Source organism: Dendrobates tinctorius, unplaced genomic scaffold, assembly GCF_039654945.1.
Source record: "Dendrobates tinctorius isolate UK_male_01 unplaced genomic scaffold, ASM3965494v1 ptg000086l, whole genome shotgun sequence".
Classification (NCBI taxonomy): Eukaryota; Metazoa; Chordata; class Amphibia; order Anura; family Dendrobatidae; genus Dendrobates; species Dendrobates tinctorius.
In genome coordinates, this window is record NW_027361754.1 from 48144851 (window position 1) to 48162442 (window position 17592).

The 17592-nt window shown below is 40.5% G+C and overlaps 1 protein-coding gene across 7 annotated transcripts in view; it reads right to left on the bottom strand.

Moving 5' to 3' along the window:
- Nucleotides 1-17592, bottom strand: part of RERE (arginine-glutamic acid dipeptide repeats) — a 403316-nt gene that overhangs the window by 108548 nt on the left and 277176 nt on the right. For all 7 annotated transcript variants that reach the window (XM_073585354.1, XM_073585355.1, XM_073585356.1 and 4 more), the window contains one exon: nucleotides 2272-2376. In XM_073585354.1, the coding sequence (XP_073441455.1) occupies nucleotides 2272-2376 (105 nt within the window). The remainder of the gene's footprint in view (nucleotides 1-2271; nucleotides 2377-17592) is intronic.

The following is a 17592-nucleotide window of genomic DNA, read 5'->3' on the forward strand; positions in this document are numbered from 1 at the left end:
ATTGATGGGAAGAAGGATGGAGCCAAATATAGGACCATTCTTGAAAAAAACCTGTTGGAGTCTGCAAAAGACCTGAGACAGATTTGTTTTCCAACAAGACAATGATCCCAAACATAAAGCAAAATCTACAATGGAATGGTTCACAAATAAATGTATCCAGGTGTTAGAATGGCCAAGTCAAAGTCCAGACCTGAATCCAATCGAGAATCTGTGGAGCGAGCTGAAAACTGCTGTTCACAAACGATCTCCATCAAACCTCACTGAGCTCAAGCTGTTTGCCAAGGAAGAATGGGCAAGAATTTCAGTCTCTCGATGTACAAAACTGATAGAGACATACCCCAAGCGACTTGGAGCTGTAATCGCAGCAAAAAGTGGCACAACAAAGTATTAAGTTAAAGGGGCCGAAAAATATTACACGCCCCACTTTTCAGTTTTTGAATTTCCACAAAAACTTAAAATAACCAATAAATTTTGTTCAACTTCACAATTGTGTCCCACTTGTTGTTGATTCTTCACCAAAAATTTACATTTGGTATATTTACGTTTGAAGCATGATATGTGGGAAAAGGTTGAAAAGTTCCAGGGGGCCGAATACTTTCACAAGGCACTGTAGATATATGTATCCATCTATGTATCCCATATCTATTTACCTATCTATCGATAGATAGATCTATAGATAGATTAGGGACAGATCTATCTATCCCATATCTATCTATAGATAAATATGAGATTGATCTGGGATAGATATGAGATATATCTATAGATCAATATATCTATAGATCTATCTATCCCATATCTATATATCTCATATCTATCATGGGATAGATATAGATATGGGATAGATAGATCTATACCTAGATAGATACTTCTATCTATAGATACATAGATATATCTATAGATCTATCTCATTCCTGCTATCTATCCCATATCTACCTACAGATATGGGATAGATAGATCTATAGATATATGTATCTAGCTATAGATACATAGATATATCTATAGATCGATCTATCCCATATCTATCTATAGATATGAGATAGGTAGATCTATAGACAGATTTTTAGATATATCTCTTATCTATCTATCGATATATGTAGCTATCCATGCACCTATCCCATATCTATCTATCTGTGTGTAATGGAGTGTGGGTTGGTCAAATGTTAAAGAGGAGGCTGGACCAGAAATGACATCACAATTTTTTTTTGTTAAATAATATATCTTTATTTAGCTTACAAAAAAACACATACAAATCCGCATGAAAAAAAAAAAATGCAGGCAACCTGCCAGTGACCTCTCATGCAGATTTGGTGCAGATTTTACCTGCGTCAAATCCTGAGCCAATCCTGACCGTGGAAACATACCCTCATAATGTGGCCTGCGGGGAGATCAGCTCATCCACATATCCAGTTCCTGGCAGCCATGTATCCAGTTCCAAACAGCTTTCCCTGGTGGAAGCAGTGTCCAGCCATATATTTCCCCGGTAGCAGGAAATGGGGCCTTACATGGTGGTCATCAGTAGAAAGGCGGTACATGTAATATAAGGACTGTATATGATAACCATATTAATAAATGTGAACCAGGGTTCACCAAGTAGCAAGTCCTTCACAAATCAAACTGCTAAGTGATATAGAAAAATGAATGTATCTCTCCCATGTGATGCAAGTTTCAATGACTATATCCACACAATGCGCTTATATGGCCACCATCATGGAGGCCACAAATTGCTAATAACATTCTCTATGAAAGTTTCAGGCAGTCACATCAACCATGAAAGAGGTGCCCTTATCAACAGGTAATCATCACGGTAAAAACTGGACCTGACTGCAAACGGCAGCACTGAAGGGTCAGTATACCACTTGGATAGAAGGAGGATGTAAAGTCACAGACTTGTAGATGTCCTACATATGGAAGGACTAAAATCTTCAATAGCAGAGTACATTTCCAATTGTGATCTGTCATCGAAAATCTTTTGTAAATGGCTCACAATGTGGGAACAAAGGTCGTCAGCAATGTGTTGAATCCAAGACTAGAGAAGTGACAACATTTGTGTAAATCTTCATTCTCAACACTGCATTTGTTGGCATTTGATTCATTCTTCCGGTCATTAACACAAAAAGACAAAGGCCAAAAAAAATGAAAAAAAGGCTCAATGACATTTCAGTCCTGCTCAGCTCTGTAACCAGATGGACAGAACCTGCCTCCTTCTCCAGCATCAATCACACATTCAACATCATGTGGAATATGAAGAATACCTGAGAAGAGAAAACTTACCTGGTCTCCGGATTGTACCCCAGGATGTAGAAGAACGAGTCTATCCTGGCTTTAAATTCCCGAGCAGCAAATATGTCTGAGAAATGGGAGATGTTGCATTTGCCCCTGTGAAAATATAAGAAATTATTAGCAACACTAATGTTAAATAGTACTTATAGGAGTTTGCAGGGCTGAGCATAATTTTCGGTACTAGGTGCTGAATCTGGACACTGTCAGGTTTCTTTGTTGCCTGCTCGAGCGGTCGTTATATCACAATAAGTATGTAATTTGTATACTGGTAGTCATATGACTACAAGCTTCTCATTTGCTCTTCGCAATAGAACATGGAAAAGAAGATAATAAAAAAAAACAAAAAAAAAACAAGTTTAATCTGCACGTGATCTTCAGTATGTAAATCCCATACATGTGACGATCGCCAGAACAGGCAGCAGAGAATAATCCTGACAGTGTGCACATTCCACACTGTCAGGACTAATCTATATGCATTCACAGCATTTGCACAGAAATGTATATTCAGCCTGGAGAGCCCCTTTCAAAGGAACACCCCAAGTAAAATCACTGCGCATCATTATGGTTATTGCAAGGCTGAGAAGGAGGGTGGGGGTAAAGTTATTTTATTTTATTGGAAGTGCTTACTAAAAGTGATTGTTCTAACAGTCGGGTTTGCAATACAAATAGTTTTACAGCATTTTTCAATTTTCATATAACTATTCACATAAAGAAACCTCAATACTTAATAATTCTATTTCTATAGCGCCAACATATTCCGCAGCACTTTACATTATAGAGGGGACTTGTACAGACAATAGACATTACAGCATAACAATCACATAAATCAACAGATACAAAGAGGAATGAGGGCCCTGCTCGCAAGCTTACAATCTATGAGGAAATAAGGGGGATACGAAAGGTGGAGGGTAACAGTTGCTTTCATTTTTCTGACCAGCCATAGTGTAAGAAATCGGGGGTTAATGTAATGCCGCATGAACCGGTCATCAGCCAGAATATGTAAAAGTACAGACACAGAGGGCTATTAAATGCATAAAGCATGCGAGAACATGATACGAGTAACCTGGTTATGGTGAAAATTTTGAATGGACAACACAGGGATAGTTAAATAAATGTGTTGAGCTTGTAGGCCAGTCTGAAGAAATGCATTTTTTATGGCACGCTTAAAACTGGGTATTGGGGATTAATCGAATTGTCCTGGATAAAAGCATTCCAAAGAGTTGGAGCAGGACGGGAGAAGTCTTGGGAGACGGGAGTGGGAGATTCTCATTATCGAGGATGTTAACCTCAGATCATTAGCAGAACGAAGGGCACGGGTAGGGTGGTAGACTGAGACGAGGGAGGAGATGTACTTGAAGCATTACAGTTTTCACATTGTCACAATGAGGCTGGTTTTACACTTGCCATTTTTATTATTGTTTATTCGGCTGCCCCAATGCATTTCTAGGGGGCCGCAAAAACAGGTAGGAGGGCCGTGCTCCGTATGGCCGTATATACGGCCGTGAAAAAATATCGACCTTGCTGGATATTTTACACGGCTTACGGACACGGACGCAATGCATTTCAATGGTACTGCAAAAAACCACGTTAAGTTGTTTTTGCGGTACACCGTATTTGCGGATCGCCGGCGATCCGAGAAGGTTTTTTGCGGGCCGTTTTTGCGGAAGAACGCAAAAATCACGGCAATACAGGCCGTAAAAACGGGCCGCAAAAAACACGGCAAATGTAAAATCAGCCTAAGCTGCTGGTTCCTGTTCTCTGCAGCTCACTTGTCAGCTTTACTTCACTTACCATCACCGGATTATAAATCAGGATGGGAGTTTCAGCAAGGAATGAAAAAGTACACATCCAGCATCCTATACTTTCCACGGTGCACATTTTCATGCCCCTTATTTATTCGTAAGCAATCGAGAGACCACAAGGGGCAGTCAATCTTACTCTGTTCATGAATTATTGGAGAAAAAGTTTGTTGGCTGTAACTACAGACACATAAATCTGCATAGGAGTTCTGCCCACAAAAATGTAGGACAGATTGAATCAAGTTCCAGTTATGTCACTGGTATCTCTGAATTCATTTCTTTCGCAGTCCATGTACGTTCACATGGGACATATTTGCTGCGAAACTTCAACAGAAAATCAGTAGCGGCATAAGCTCCATTAATATCATCACTGTGTTTGCAGAAGGGCTGCAGAATGACCATAGACTTTTTGCATTGCTAAAGGGTGAAAATCCACAGCATAAATTAACCGGCTGCAGATTTTCTCTGCAATGGGTGGATGAGATTCTGGTACTGAAATCTGTCAGGTATCTGAATGTAACCTAAAAGGTACCCATGCACATTAGACTTAAGTCAGCCGAATAAGAAATTGGCTGAAAATGTATGTCAGTCCTTATGTTACGAGAGAGAAGGATCCTGCAATTTGGATTTCCCAAGGCTGGTCATTTTGTTCTCCATAAGATACACCACCATAGGAGGCGTCTGGCCGCCACAGTTCTCTCCAACATAGGAGCGCTCAGCCGAGCATTCCTGTGTAGGAGACAAACCATACACTAAACAAGGGTTCCCCAACTCCAGTCCTCAAGGCCCACCAACAAGTCATGTTTTCAGGATTTCCTTAGTATTGCTCAGGTGATAATTGCATCATCTGTACAATACAAGGGAAATCCTGAAAACATGACGTGTTGGTTGGCCTTGAGAACTGGAGTTGGGGAACCCTACACGAAACCATCTAAGTAGGCAAAATATAAACTAGTCCATAGTAAGACCTAGTTTGAAAGTATATAAGACAGTGGTTGTTTGTAATCTGCTACACTTAGTTATACATATACACACACAGTCTGTATGAGCACTTACATGTAATGCCGCTGTTTGTGTGCAGTCCTCGCCGCCCTAATGCACGTTTCCCCCTTTCTTCATCAGGGGCCATGGATAAGGGAGGGAAGTAAGATTTAGTTTAATCCGTGTTAGCTATCCAATCTAGGGGCGTGATGTCAACTAGATAACCTTAGGATGTTGATCACGGAACATGTGCTTAGGAATTAATCACGTATGTCATGCGGTGTTTCAGTCAGCTTCGGAAGCACCGCATGACGTAAGGGATTACTTCCCTCCCTTATATACCCCCCTGATGAACAAACAGCGAAACACGCATTGGGGCGGCAGGGTCTGCACACAATAAGTGGCATTACATGTAAATTCTCATACAGAATATGTGAATATGTATAACTAAGTAGCATATTACAAACAACCACTGTGTTATATACTTTGAAACTAGGTCTTACTATACACTGGTTTATATTTTGCCTACTTAGCTGGTAAAGTATATGGTTTGTCCCTGCTTTTTGAATAGCAGCACCTGCTTTTATATGGATAATTTTTTTAAATTGTTATATTAATAAAGAATTGGGTTTAATATGCACGGTTTGAGGTTTTCATGCCCTTTTCTAGAAGTATAATTGTGTATTTTGAGTTGAGAACCTTTTCCCTTTGTGAGACCATGCAGGATATAAAATCAGTGGTTAAAACCCCAGTATTGCAGAATGCAGGGTAAAAAGGATGTCCCTTATGGAGCTTGTAAAAGCTTTCTACAGAAGTACCAAGATGATAGTCATGGGGGCCTTCAGCAGCGTCTGACGTGGTACCCCATTGATATCTGCAAACACCTTGCAGGGAGGTAAGGAGATGCTGGTGCACGCTTGTAAATGCTGCTGTCAAAAATCAAATGTGTCATCTAAATCATCAAGAGACCAATGCCGATGTACCACAGCGAACATCTACCACTTGTGGAGTGAGCTAAGCTTCTGATTCCCCTCCAAATATGCAGACCCCAGGGCAGACATAATTATGTTCTTTCGAGCAAAGGGGTTAAAGCCATAAATTTGGTGCAAAGTACAAGCCACTGACTGCAGTTTTCCCTCTGCTCTATAACCAGCTCATGACATTAACAGGGCGGCATGTTCTCAGGAAGCAAATCATCAAAAGCCTGAGAAGCATTTCCGCCAGCCAAGTGAAGCTGCCTTCTGTACATTAGCCTGCGCTGCTGGATTTGCAGCATTTGTGTAGCGGCCTGCTGTAAGTGAAAGGAGTAGATTATCCACTCTCTGATATCCAAGCTCCCAACGCCCCCAGCACAAGTTGGAGCTAATTTGCCTTGAAATCAGCAGCTCTGGTTATGTGGCTCTGAACAAAGCAAATGTCTCCAGATGGTTTTTATTTAAGCGCCATCTGAGCGTTATTATCAAGCAGATTACTTGGTTTCACGTTCTGCCGGCATCCATACCGCAGACCGCCAAGTGCACGGCTCTGCCAGGAAAAGAATTTCAGCTTCACCTCTTAACTCCAGTTTGATATTGACCAGGTCTCTTTCATAAACTCTCCACATCCCTAGAAGCCCAATGAGCACAGCTTTAAGTACAAGTTATTGCCAATACAAAGCGAGGAGCGCTACATTTCCAGGAGGAATGAAGGTGAAATTAAAAACAAGCCAGAACCTCTTCTAAACTAGGTTTTGGGGCGCACACAACCACCGACATATCAGTATACAGCTGGGGGCTTTGGTTTTCTAAACAGACATTTGGCCATTAGGGCTTAAAAAATTAGTCACTAGGCCTTTAGAGTGCACATGCAATGTACAGATGATAAACAATGTAGCTCACTTTTCTGCACAAGCACAGAGAAGCAAGATATCCTGTCCACAGCTTTATTAGTGCAGCAGCCATGCATCTAGTGCAAGCGCAGTGAATGCATGTGCTATAAAGTGAGGTGTGTTGCCCCAGCGCCATCTGTGTGATGTCTGGAGGACTTATCTGCAGTACGGTAAGTTAAAGGCTCTTTTACACACTATTGCCCCAACATCTGGTTCTGACAAGTTTGGAACACTATGCTCCAGTTCAAAATGGACATTATGGTAGTTGTCCCAAAACTTAGTGAACTGCTCCCTTTACGCTCCTCTCCATGGAAAGACAGCCTTTATTGTCACCTATAGAACACTGTGACACAAAAGAGAATATTCAGAAGGGTGTGCAGCAGGACAATGATCCAAAACACACTAGCAAGTCCACCTCTGAATGGCTTAAGAAAAACAAAATTAAGACTTTGGAGTGGCCTAGTCAAAGTCCTGGGATTAATCCGATTGGGATGCTGTGGGATCACCTTAAAAAAGGTGGTTCATCCACGAAAACCCTCCAATGTTGCTAAATTACAACAATTTTGCAAAGATGAGTGGGCCAAAATTACTCCAGAGTGTTGTAAAAGACTCAATACCAGTTATCGCAAAAGCTTGATTGCAGTTGTTGCTGCTAAGGTTGGCCCAACCAGCTATTAGGTATATGAGGACAATCACTTTTTTACACAGGGCCCTGAATGTTTGGATTTCTTTTTCCCTTAACAATAAAGACCTTCATTTAAAAACTGCATTTTGTGTTTACTTGTGTTATCTTTGTCTAATATTTACATTTGTTTGGTGATCGGAAACATTTAAAGAGAACCTGTCACCTGTTTTGGCCACTATAAGATGTGGCCACAGCCTTTCATGCTGTATATAAGCCCTCGGTTCAACCTGCAAGATAATTAAAATAAATTATACTCAGCGGTCCGGTCCGATGGGTGACGCAGGACCGGCGCCTCCCATCTTCTTGTGACATCACCCTCCTGCTTGCTTCATCGCTCCCTGCATTGTGCTTCTGCGCAGTCACACTTGAAGGCCCTGTTGAGGACAGAGCAAAGTATTGCAGTGCAAAGGTGTTGGGCCTCTCTGACCTTACCCGGCGCCTGTGCAGTGCAGTACTTTCCTCTGCCCTCAACAGGGCAGAAAATTAAGCCTGCACAGAAGCGCGATGCCGGGAGCGATGAAGCAAGCAGGAGGGTGGCGACGCAAGAAGATGGGAGGCACCAGACACAGGCCTGCGACACCCATCAGACCGGACCGCCCCCCCGGGTGAGTATAATAAAACTTATTTTTCTTATCTTGCAGGTCGGATCGGGGGCTTATCTACAGCATTACAGAAGGCTGTAAATAAGCCCTGAAAGGCAGTGGCCATATCTTTTAGGGGCCAAAACAGGTGACAGGTTCCTCTTAAGTGTGACAAGCATGCAAAAGAATAGGAGATCAGGAAGGGAGCAAACACTTTCACAACACTGTATATACACTGCCTAAGTTACTTAAAGTCTTTATCTACATACAAATTAAGAGTTGAGCAAAAATATGCGTCCCAGTCTAGTTGCATTGCGTCCAGTCCTCTATAGCAGCCAGACCAATGCAGTCTTTAATTCTGCGGCTTGGGAGTCCTTAGCACCTCTGACAATTACCAGGCACTGCGACGTCATGATATGAAAGACTGTGGGGAATACTAAACGCCAGAGGTGGACAGGATAATGACAAAGAAATGAAGACTGCGCTGGTCTGGCTGCCAAAGACATTGTCCGACCAGGACAGCACAAATCCTTTTCCTAAACTATAGTGCGGATTCTATCAGCGGAGGTGGTGAGATGTGGCCATGTTCACATCTGCAGAGGCAGTGAGCTGTGGCCCTCACCTGTTGTGAATGTTGAATCCCTTGTTATCTACATATAGCTGTTTTCTCTCCTTGTCTGTGTTAGATAGAAACTGATCTTTACAGAATAGAAGTGTCAGTCTAATAATAGGATCAGTGTGAAAACTACATGATATCAGGATTTATTTCATAGATCGTGACATAAATAAATAAATCACCATTACCAGATGACACATTCACTTTAATTACAAGAGGTGTGTGAGTTTGGCCTCTTCTTCACCTAGTGCATGTGGGGCTTCGCTGGGGAAAAGTGAGGTTTACGCAGGAGACTTATTGTACTAAGCACCGATGAAAAATTGTTGAGAAACGCTAAAAATCTGTGTCTCCTACTAGAGAGTGTAACAGGACACAGTTAGGAGCACATGATATATCGTACTGTGCAAAAGGTTTAGGCAGGGGTGGGAAAACATGCTAGAGAGCGGCACAATAATTGAGTGTCTGCAGAAACAGTGAAGCATGGTGGAGAGTCCTTGTAAGTTCCATGTTGCATTTCAGCAAATTGATTTGGAATCCTGTCAGGATTAATGGTGTCCTCAATGCGGAGAAATACAGATGAATACTTAACCATCATGTGATCCAACCAGTGTCACTAAAAACTATCTTCAGCATAAAAAACAAATAGCCCTGGAAGCAATAATCAGGCCCACAGACAACAGAGCCCTGATCGCAAAATCATCCAGTCTGTGTGTGATTACATGAAGAGACAGAAGGATTTGCACAAGAAACATCCACAGAAGATATGTGGTTAGTTCTCAAAGATGTTTGGAGCAACTGCCTGTCGAGTTCCTTCACAATATGGGAGTAAGTACAAGTGTACAGAGAAGAAGTGATGACGGCCAAGGGGGGTAACATCAAATATTGACTTGATTTAGGTTAGTCTTTTGATCATTCATAATTCATTTTGCTAATTGGTAAAACTATTGAAAAACTTTTAAAGAAGCATGGCCACGAAAATTTGTATCCTCTTAATATATTGCAGTAATCAAATTATATGGCATTATGTATGAACTTACAATGACTCATTTTGCCTTTTTACCTAGTTTTTTGCCTTTTCATTAGATATGTGACATCGTGCGATTAATCCCTTCACCCTCCAAGGCTGTTTTCACATTCATGACCAGGTCAAATTTTACAATTCCGACCAGTGTCACTTTATGTGGTAATAACTCTGGAACGCTTCCACAGATTACATTGATTTGGAGATAGTTTTTTTTCGTGACACACAGTGGGTACAGAAAGTATTCAGACCCCTTTAAATTTTTCACTCTGTTTCATTGCAGCCATTTGATAATGAGAAAAGTTGTTTTCTCATTAATGTACACTCTGCAACTCATCTTGACTAAAAAAAAAGAAAAAAACAAATGTAGAAATTTTGGCAAATTTTTTAAAAAGAAAAACTTAAATATCACATGGTCATAAGTATTTAGACCCTTTGCTCAGTATTGAGTAGAAGCACCCTTTTGAGCTAGTACAGCCATGAGTCTTCTTGGGAATGATGCAACAAGTTTTTCACACCTGGATTTGGGGATGCTCTGCCATTCTTCCTTGCAGATCCTCTCCAGTTCCATCAGGTTGGATGGTGAACATTGGTGGACAGCCATTCTCAGGTCTCTCCAGAGATGCTCAATTGGTTTTAGGTCAGGGCTCTGGCTGGGCCAGTCAAGAATGGTCTCAGAGTTGTTCTGAAGCCACTCCTTTGTTATTTTAGCTGTGTGCTTGGGTCATGGTCTTGTTGGAAGTTGAACCTTTGGCCAAGTCTGAGGTCCAGAGCACTCTGGAAGGGGCTTTCATCCAGGATCTCTCTGTACTTGTTCGCATTCATGTTTCCTTCAATTGCAACAAGTCTTCCTGTCCCTGTAGTTGAAAAACACCCCCATAGCATGATGCTGCCACCACCATGTTTCACTGTGGGGATTGTATTGGGCAGGTGATGAGCAGTGCCTGGTTTTCTCCATACATTCCGCTTAGAATTATCACCAAAAAAATTCTATCTTCATATCATCAGACCAGAGAATCTTATTTCTCTTAGTCTGGGAGTCCTGCATGTGGTTTTTTTTAGCAAACTCTAAGCGGGCTTTCATACGTCTTGCACTGAGGAGAGGCTTCTGTCGGGCCACTCTGCCATAAAGGCCCGACTGATGCAGTGATAGTTGACTTTGTGGAACTTTCTCATATCTCCCTACTGCATTCTGTGGAGCTCAGCCACAGTGATCTTGGGATTCTTCTTTACCTCTCTCACCAAAGCTCTTTTCCCACAATTGCTCAGTTTGGCTGGATGGCCAGGTCTAGGAAGACTTCTGGGTGGTCTCAAACTTCATCCATTTAAGGATTATGGAGGCCACTGTGCTCTTACGAACCTTGAGTACTGCATAAATTCTTTTGTAAGCTTGGCCAGATCTGTGCCTTGCCACAAATCTGTCTGAGCTCCTTGGCCATTTCCTTTGACCTCATGATTCTCATTTGGTCTGACATGCACTGTGAGCTGTGAAGTCTTATACAGACAGGTGTGCGCTTTTACAAGTCAAGTACTATAAATTTAGTTAACAGCCGGACTCCAATGAAGGAGTAGAACCATCTCGGAGGATCACAAGGAAATTGACAGCATGTGACTTAAATATGAGTGTCTGATCAAAGGGTGTGAATACTTAGGACCATGTGATATTTCAGCTTTTCTTTTTTTTAATAAATTTGTTTTTTTTCCAGTCAAGATGAGGTGCAGAATGTACATTAATGAGAAACAAATGAACTTTTTTGAATTTACCAAATGGCTACAATGATACAGAGTGAAAAATTTAAAGGGGTCTGAATACTTTCCGTACCCACCGTATTGTACTTCATGATAGTAGTAAAAATTTGTTCAATATGATTTGCGTTTATCCATTTTAAAAAAATGGACATTTGGCAATAATTTTGAATATTTTACAATTTTCAAACTTTTAATTTTTATGCTCTTAAATTGGAATCAGAGAGTTATGTCACACGCAAGAGTTCATAAACAACCATTCCCACATATCTACTTTACATCAGCATAGTTTTTTCAACAAAATTTTTTTTTTTTTTTTTTTTAAAGGGACAACATTACATTTGAATTAACTTTGAAGAGTCTAAATGACAGAAAATACACAAAAGTGACAACATTCTAAAAAACTGCACCCCTCAAGGTGCTCAAAACTACATTCAATACGTTATTAACCTTTCAGGTGCTTCATATGAATTTTTGTAATGTGGAAGGAAAAAATGAACATTTAGCTTTTTTTCACAAAAATTTTATATTAGACAATTTTTTTTTATTTTCACAAGGGTAACAGGAAAAAATGGACTCTAAAATCTGTTGTGCAATTTCTCCAGAGCATGAGGATACCCCATGTGAGAGAGAAAACTACTGTTTGGGCGCATGGCAAGGCCCGGAATGGAAAGAGCGCCATTTGACTTTTTGGCTGCAAAATTTGCTGGAATAATTAGTGGGCGCCATGTCGCATTTTGAATGCCCATGATGTGCCTAAACAGTGGAAACACCCCACAAGTGATAACATTTTGGAAACTTAGATCCCTCAGAGAGCTTATCTAGATGTGTGGTGAGCACCTTGAACCCCCAGGTGCTTCTCAGAAGATTATATTGAGCTGTGAAAATAACAAAAAACTAAATTTTTCCAACACAAATGTTTTAGCCCCAATTTTGTTTTATTTTCACAAATAGGAGAAAATGGAACTCAAAATTCACGGTGAAATTTCTTGTTAGTATGCAGATACCCCATATGTGGTGGTAAACTGTTTGGGCGCGCAACAGGACTCAGAAAAGGAGAGACATTTTGAAATACAAAGTTTTATGGAATAGTCTGCTGGTGTCATGTCGCTTTTGGAGAGCACCTGATGTGCCTAAACAGTGGAAAACCCCCCAGTGACACCATTTTGGAAACTAGACCCCTTAAGGAATCTATCTAGATGAGTCACAAGCACCTTGAACCCACAGGTGTTTCACAGAATTATACAAAGTTGATCTGTGGAAATGAAGAAAAAATAACCCAAAAATGTTGTTTTAGCCCAAAAGTTTTTCTTTTTTTACAAGGAGAAAACAGACCTGAAAATTTGTTGTGCAATTTCTACTGAATATGCAGAGCCTCTAATGCGCCAGAACAGCAGAACCCTCCCATAAGAGAGCCTATTTTACAAACTACACCTCTCAATTCATTTAGGGATGCAGAAATCACTTTGACACTACATGTGGATCACAAAATTTTATACCATTGGGCTGTGAAGGAAAAAAAAAATTTTACCATCAAAATTTTGATTTAGCCCCAGATTTTACAATTCCACACTGGGAAGTGGGTAAAAATACCACCAAAATTTGTCCCACAATTTCTTTTGAATGTGGAAATACCCCATATGTGTCTCTAAATTACTACTTAGCCACGCAGCGAGACTCTGGAGAGACGGAGAGCTATTTGCTTCCTGGAGCGTAGATTTTCCTAGAATAGTTTTCACACTCCATATACAAAGCCTCTAAGTGCTAGAAGAGCAGTATCTCAAGTGACCCCATTTTGGAAATTATACCCCTTTGCAAATTGATCTACAGGAGTAGTAACGATTTTGACTAAATGGATGTTTTCCAGAAACAATCAGTAGTGGATATTGCAGAGTGAAAATTGCAAACTGCCGTTGCAGTGGTCAGTACACAGTAGCGACCAGTACACAGTAGCGACCAGATCATGCTTCTGGAGACACGCACCCACAACTGAGGCGTGCTCTCATCGCTCCAGAAATGCCAAACATATGGAAGCTAAATGTGGTTTAGGCACATTGTGGGGCTCAGAAAGAAGAGGGGCATTTGGATTTAGGAGTGGAGAACTTGCTGGATTTCTTTTGGGGTGCAAGGAGCCATTTTGCTTTTCTAGAGCCTTTGTACTACCAGTAACATGGAAGCCCCCTAGATTTTCATTGACAGGTGACAGACCTGAGTGAGGACTTGCTTTTTATGTGGATTTAAAGCTATTATTGGGAACATTTTACATAATATTTGGGATCACATTTATCCTGCGCTCTACACTGAGCACGTTGGGATTTCCATCTAAATCTCCAAGTGAAGTGATTCAGATGTAACTCCTGAGGGATCCATTCACTATAAGGAGGCAGCAGAGTTACTCTGGACTACGTCTGGCATTGTCGTTCTTGTCAGAAGTGCACAAAACTGTGGCTGTCGGCACTTTTAGCAATGCTTAAAAAGACAAACACTGCCGGATCACATGTCAGACTGCATCCACAGTGCCTCCATCAGCATCATTCTAAGGAATCTTCCAACTGGGGTTCCGTCTGAATCATGTATTTGAGAGATTTATACGGAAAGCCCTGTGTGAGCGCTCAACGTAGAGCACAGGATAAATGTGAGCTGAGTCTTACTGCTGTCCTTAGCGGAGGCCGTGCGCAGGCCGTCGCTGTGCCCTGAAACGCTAATGTGAAACCACCCTAAAAGATGCTTTTTTTTTTTTTTTTTTTTTTGCAAAAACAATTTTTGCATCGCCTTATTTTGAGAGCTATAATTTTTCCATATTTTGGCCGACAGTCATCTGAGGGCTTGCTATTTTGCGGGACCAGTTGAAGTTTTTATTAAAACCATTTTCAGGCACATGACTTTTTTTTTATAACTTTCTATTTTAATTTTTGGGAGGCAGAATGAACAAACACCAGCAATTCAGGAATTGTTTTCTTGGCATTTTTCAATGTCGTTCAGCATGTTGTAAAATTGATAAGGCAGCTTTATTCTTTGGGTTAGTAGTACGATTAGAGCGATGCCACATTTATATTGTTTTGTATGTTTTGGTGCTTTTACACAATAAAAACTATTATAGAAAAAAAATTTACATCGCTGAATTCTGAAAGTTTAACTTATTTCTCCGCTGATGGAGCTGTACAGTGGCTTGCTTTTTGCGGGACAAGATGATGTTTCAGCGATATCACTTTTATTTACATTCATATTTTTAAATGAGTTTTATTCCACTTTTTGTTCGCGGTATGATAAAGTATAAGGTTTTGCTTCTTTTTTTATGTGTTCACTGAAGGAGTTAACTGGCAGGACAGTTTTATAGGCCGGGTCATTCCATGGTTATACCAATTGTGCCCTTTTTTATTTTCAGAAAAACATTCATTTATAGTTACAAATATCATATTTTATTATTTTTTTTTGTGATTATTTTTTACAACTTTTTAAAAAAAATTTCCTTCGTCCCACTATGAGACTTTGACTTTTTTTAAATCTGATCACTGTTATAAAGCATTGCAATGCAGGAGCATTGCTATACCTTATAACCTGTGAGCCCTGCAGATAGATGCAAGTTCGTTAGATCATGCACTGCGCATGATCTAACCATCTTGCTAGTGCCTGGTGACCCGGATGTTGTCATGACAATATCATGTCACCATGGCAGCGTTCGGGCTCCCCACAATGATGTCACAAGAGCGCTGGTCTAAGGGCAGAGGGGTTTTCTTTGCCTCTGCCTGGTAGCTAATGGCTGCGATCAATAGCATTTAAAGGGTTAAAGTTACGGGAGTGATGCGGGCACCTCTCCCAGCACTGAGTGTCAGGAGTGAGCTGTCTGAATCAGCTGACACTTGATGTGTGCGCATAGAATTGCCTAGACCTATCAGTATGTTTAACCCCTTCACCCCCAAGGGTGGTTTGCATGTTCATGACCGGGCCAATTTTTACAATTCTGACCACTGTACCTTTATGAGGTCATAACTCTGGAACGCTTCTATGGATCCCGGTGATTCTGACATTGTTTTCTCGTGACATATTGTACTTCATGTTAGTGGTAAAATTTCATTCAAATAACTTGCGTTTATTTGTGAAAAAAACGGAAATTTGGCAAAAATTTTGAAAATTTCGCAATTTTCCAACGTTGAATTTTTATGCCCTTAAATCACAGAGATACGGCACACAAAAAACTTGATAACTAACATTTCCCACATGTTTACTTGACATCAGCACAATTTTGGAACCAAAATTTTTTTTTGTTAGGAAGTTATAAGGGTTAAAAGTTGACCAGCGATTTCTCATTTTTACAACACCATTTTATTTTTAGGACCACATCACATTTGAAGCCACTTTGAGGGGTCTATATGATAGAAAATACCCAAAAGTGACACCATTCTAAAAACTGCACCCCTTAAGGTGCTCAAAACCACATTCAAGAAGTTTATTAACCCTTTAGGTCAGGGCTGTGGAGTCGGTAAGCCAAACCTGCGACTCCGACTCCTCAATTTCCCTTACACCGACTCCAACTCCGACTCCACGACTCCGACTCCCACACATATTGCTTATATTTAAGTGAAAAATTTATTGTAGTACAATGTGAACCTCAGACATTTAATCATTTTTATGATCCAATAATCAAGATATTTAGATAGAACAGAATATATATTTGTGTACTACCTGGTTTTCATTCTTTTTGGTACACATACGATATGGATAGACCGATATGGATAAATGGATAGATAGAGCAGATTTCTAATCTGCTTTTGCTATTGAAAACATTATCTATGAGCTCAAAAACCTTTCAGGTGATGCAGTTTTTTAAAAAGATGATCTGCTTTTGCAGCTGAAAAACGTATCCTCAAAAAACACAGGAAAAACGCTGTGTGTGAATGTAGCCTTAGATCAGGAATAGAACAGCCATTTATAGGACATTTCATAACTTTCCCAAACTCCTATGAAAAAATATTCAGCACATTCTGCATTGAACTACTGTACCCAATTTATTATATATTTTAGGAGTCGGAGTCGGTCCATTTTATACCGACTCCAACTCCGACCACCAAAATGAGCTCCGACTCAGACTCCACAGCCCTGCTTTAGGTGCATCACAGGAATTTTTTTGAATATTTAAAAAAAAAATGAACATTAACTTTTTTTCACAAAAAAAAATAATTCAGGTTCAATTTTTTTTATTTTACCAAGGGTAACAGGAGAAATTGGACTGCAAAAGTTATTGTGCAATTTGTCCTGAGTACGCTGATACCTGATTTGTGGGGGGGAACGACTGTTTCAGCGCATGGCAGAGCTCAGAATGGAAGGAGCGCCGTTTGACTTTTTCAATGCAAAATTGGCTGGAATTCAGATCGGACGCCATGTCACGTTGGGAGAGTCCCTGATGTACCTAAACAGTGGAAACCCCCTACAAGTGACCCCATTTTGGAAACTAGACCCCCCAAGGAACTTATTTAGATATGTGGTGAGAACTTTGAACCCACAAGGGCTTTACAGAAGTTTATAACGTACAGCGGTACAATTAAAAAATCATATTTTTTCCACAAAAATGATCTTTTCACCCCAATTTTTATTTTCCCAAGGGTAACAGGACCCTAAAAGTTATTGTGCAATTTGTCCTGAGTATGCTGATACCCCACATGTGGAGGTAAACCACTATTTGGGCGCATGGCAGAGCTCGGAAGGGAAGCAGCGCCATTTGACGTTTTTGGCTGGAATTGAGATCAGACATCATGTCGCGATTGGAAAACCCCTGATGTACCAAAACAGTGGAAACCCCCCACAAATGACACCATTTTGGAAACTAGACCCCCTAAGGAACTTATCTAGATGTGTGGTGAGAACTTTGAACCCCCAAGGGCTTCACAGAAGTTTATAACATAAAGCCGTACAATTAAAAAATCATATTTTTGATCTTTTAGTCACCATTTTTTTTATTTTCCCAAGGGTAACAGGAGAAATTGGACCCCAAAAGTTGTTGTCCAATTTGTCCTGAGTA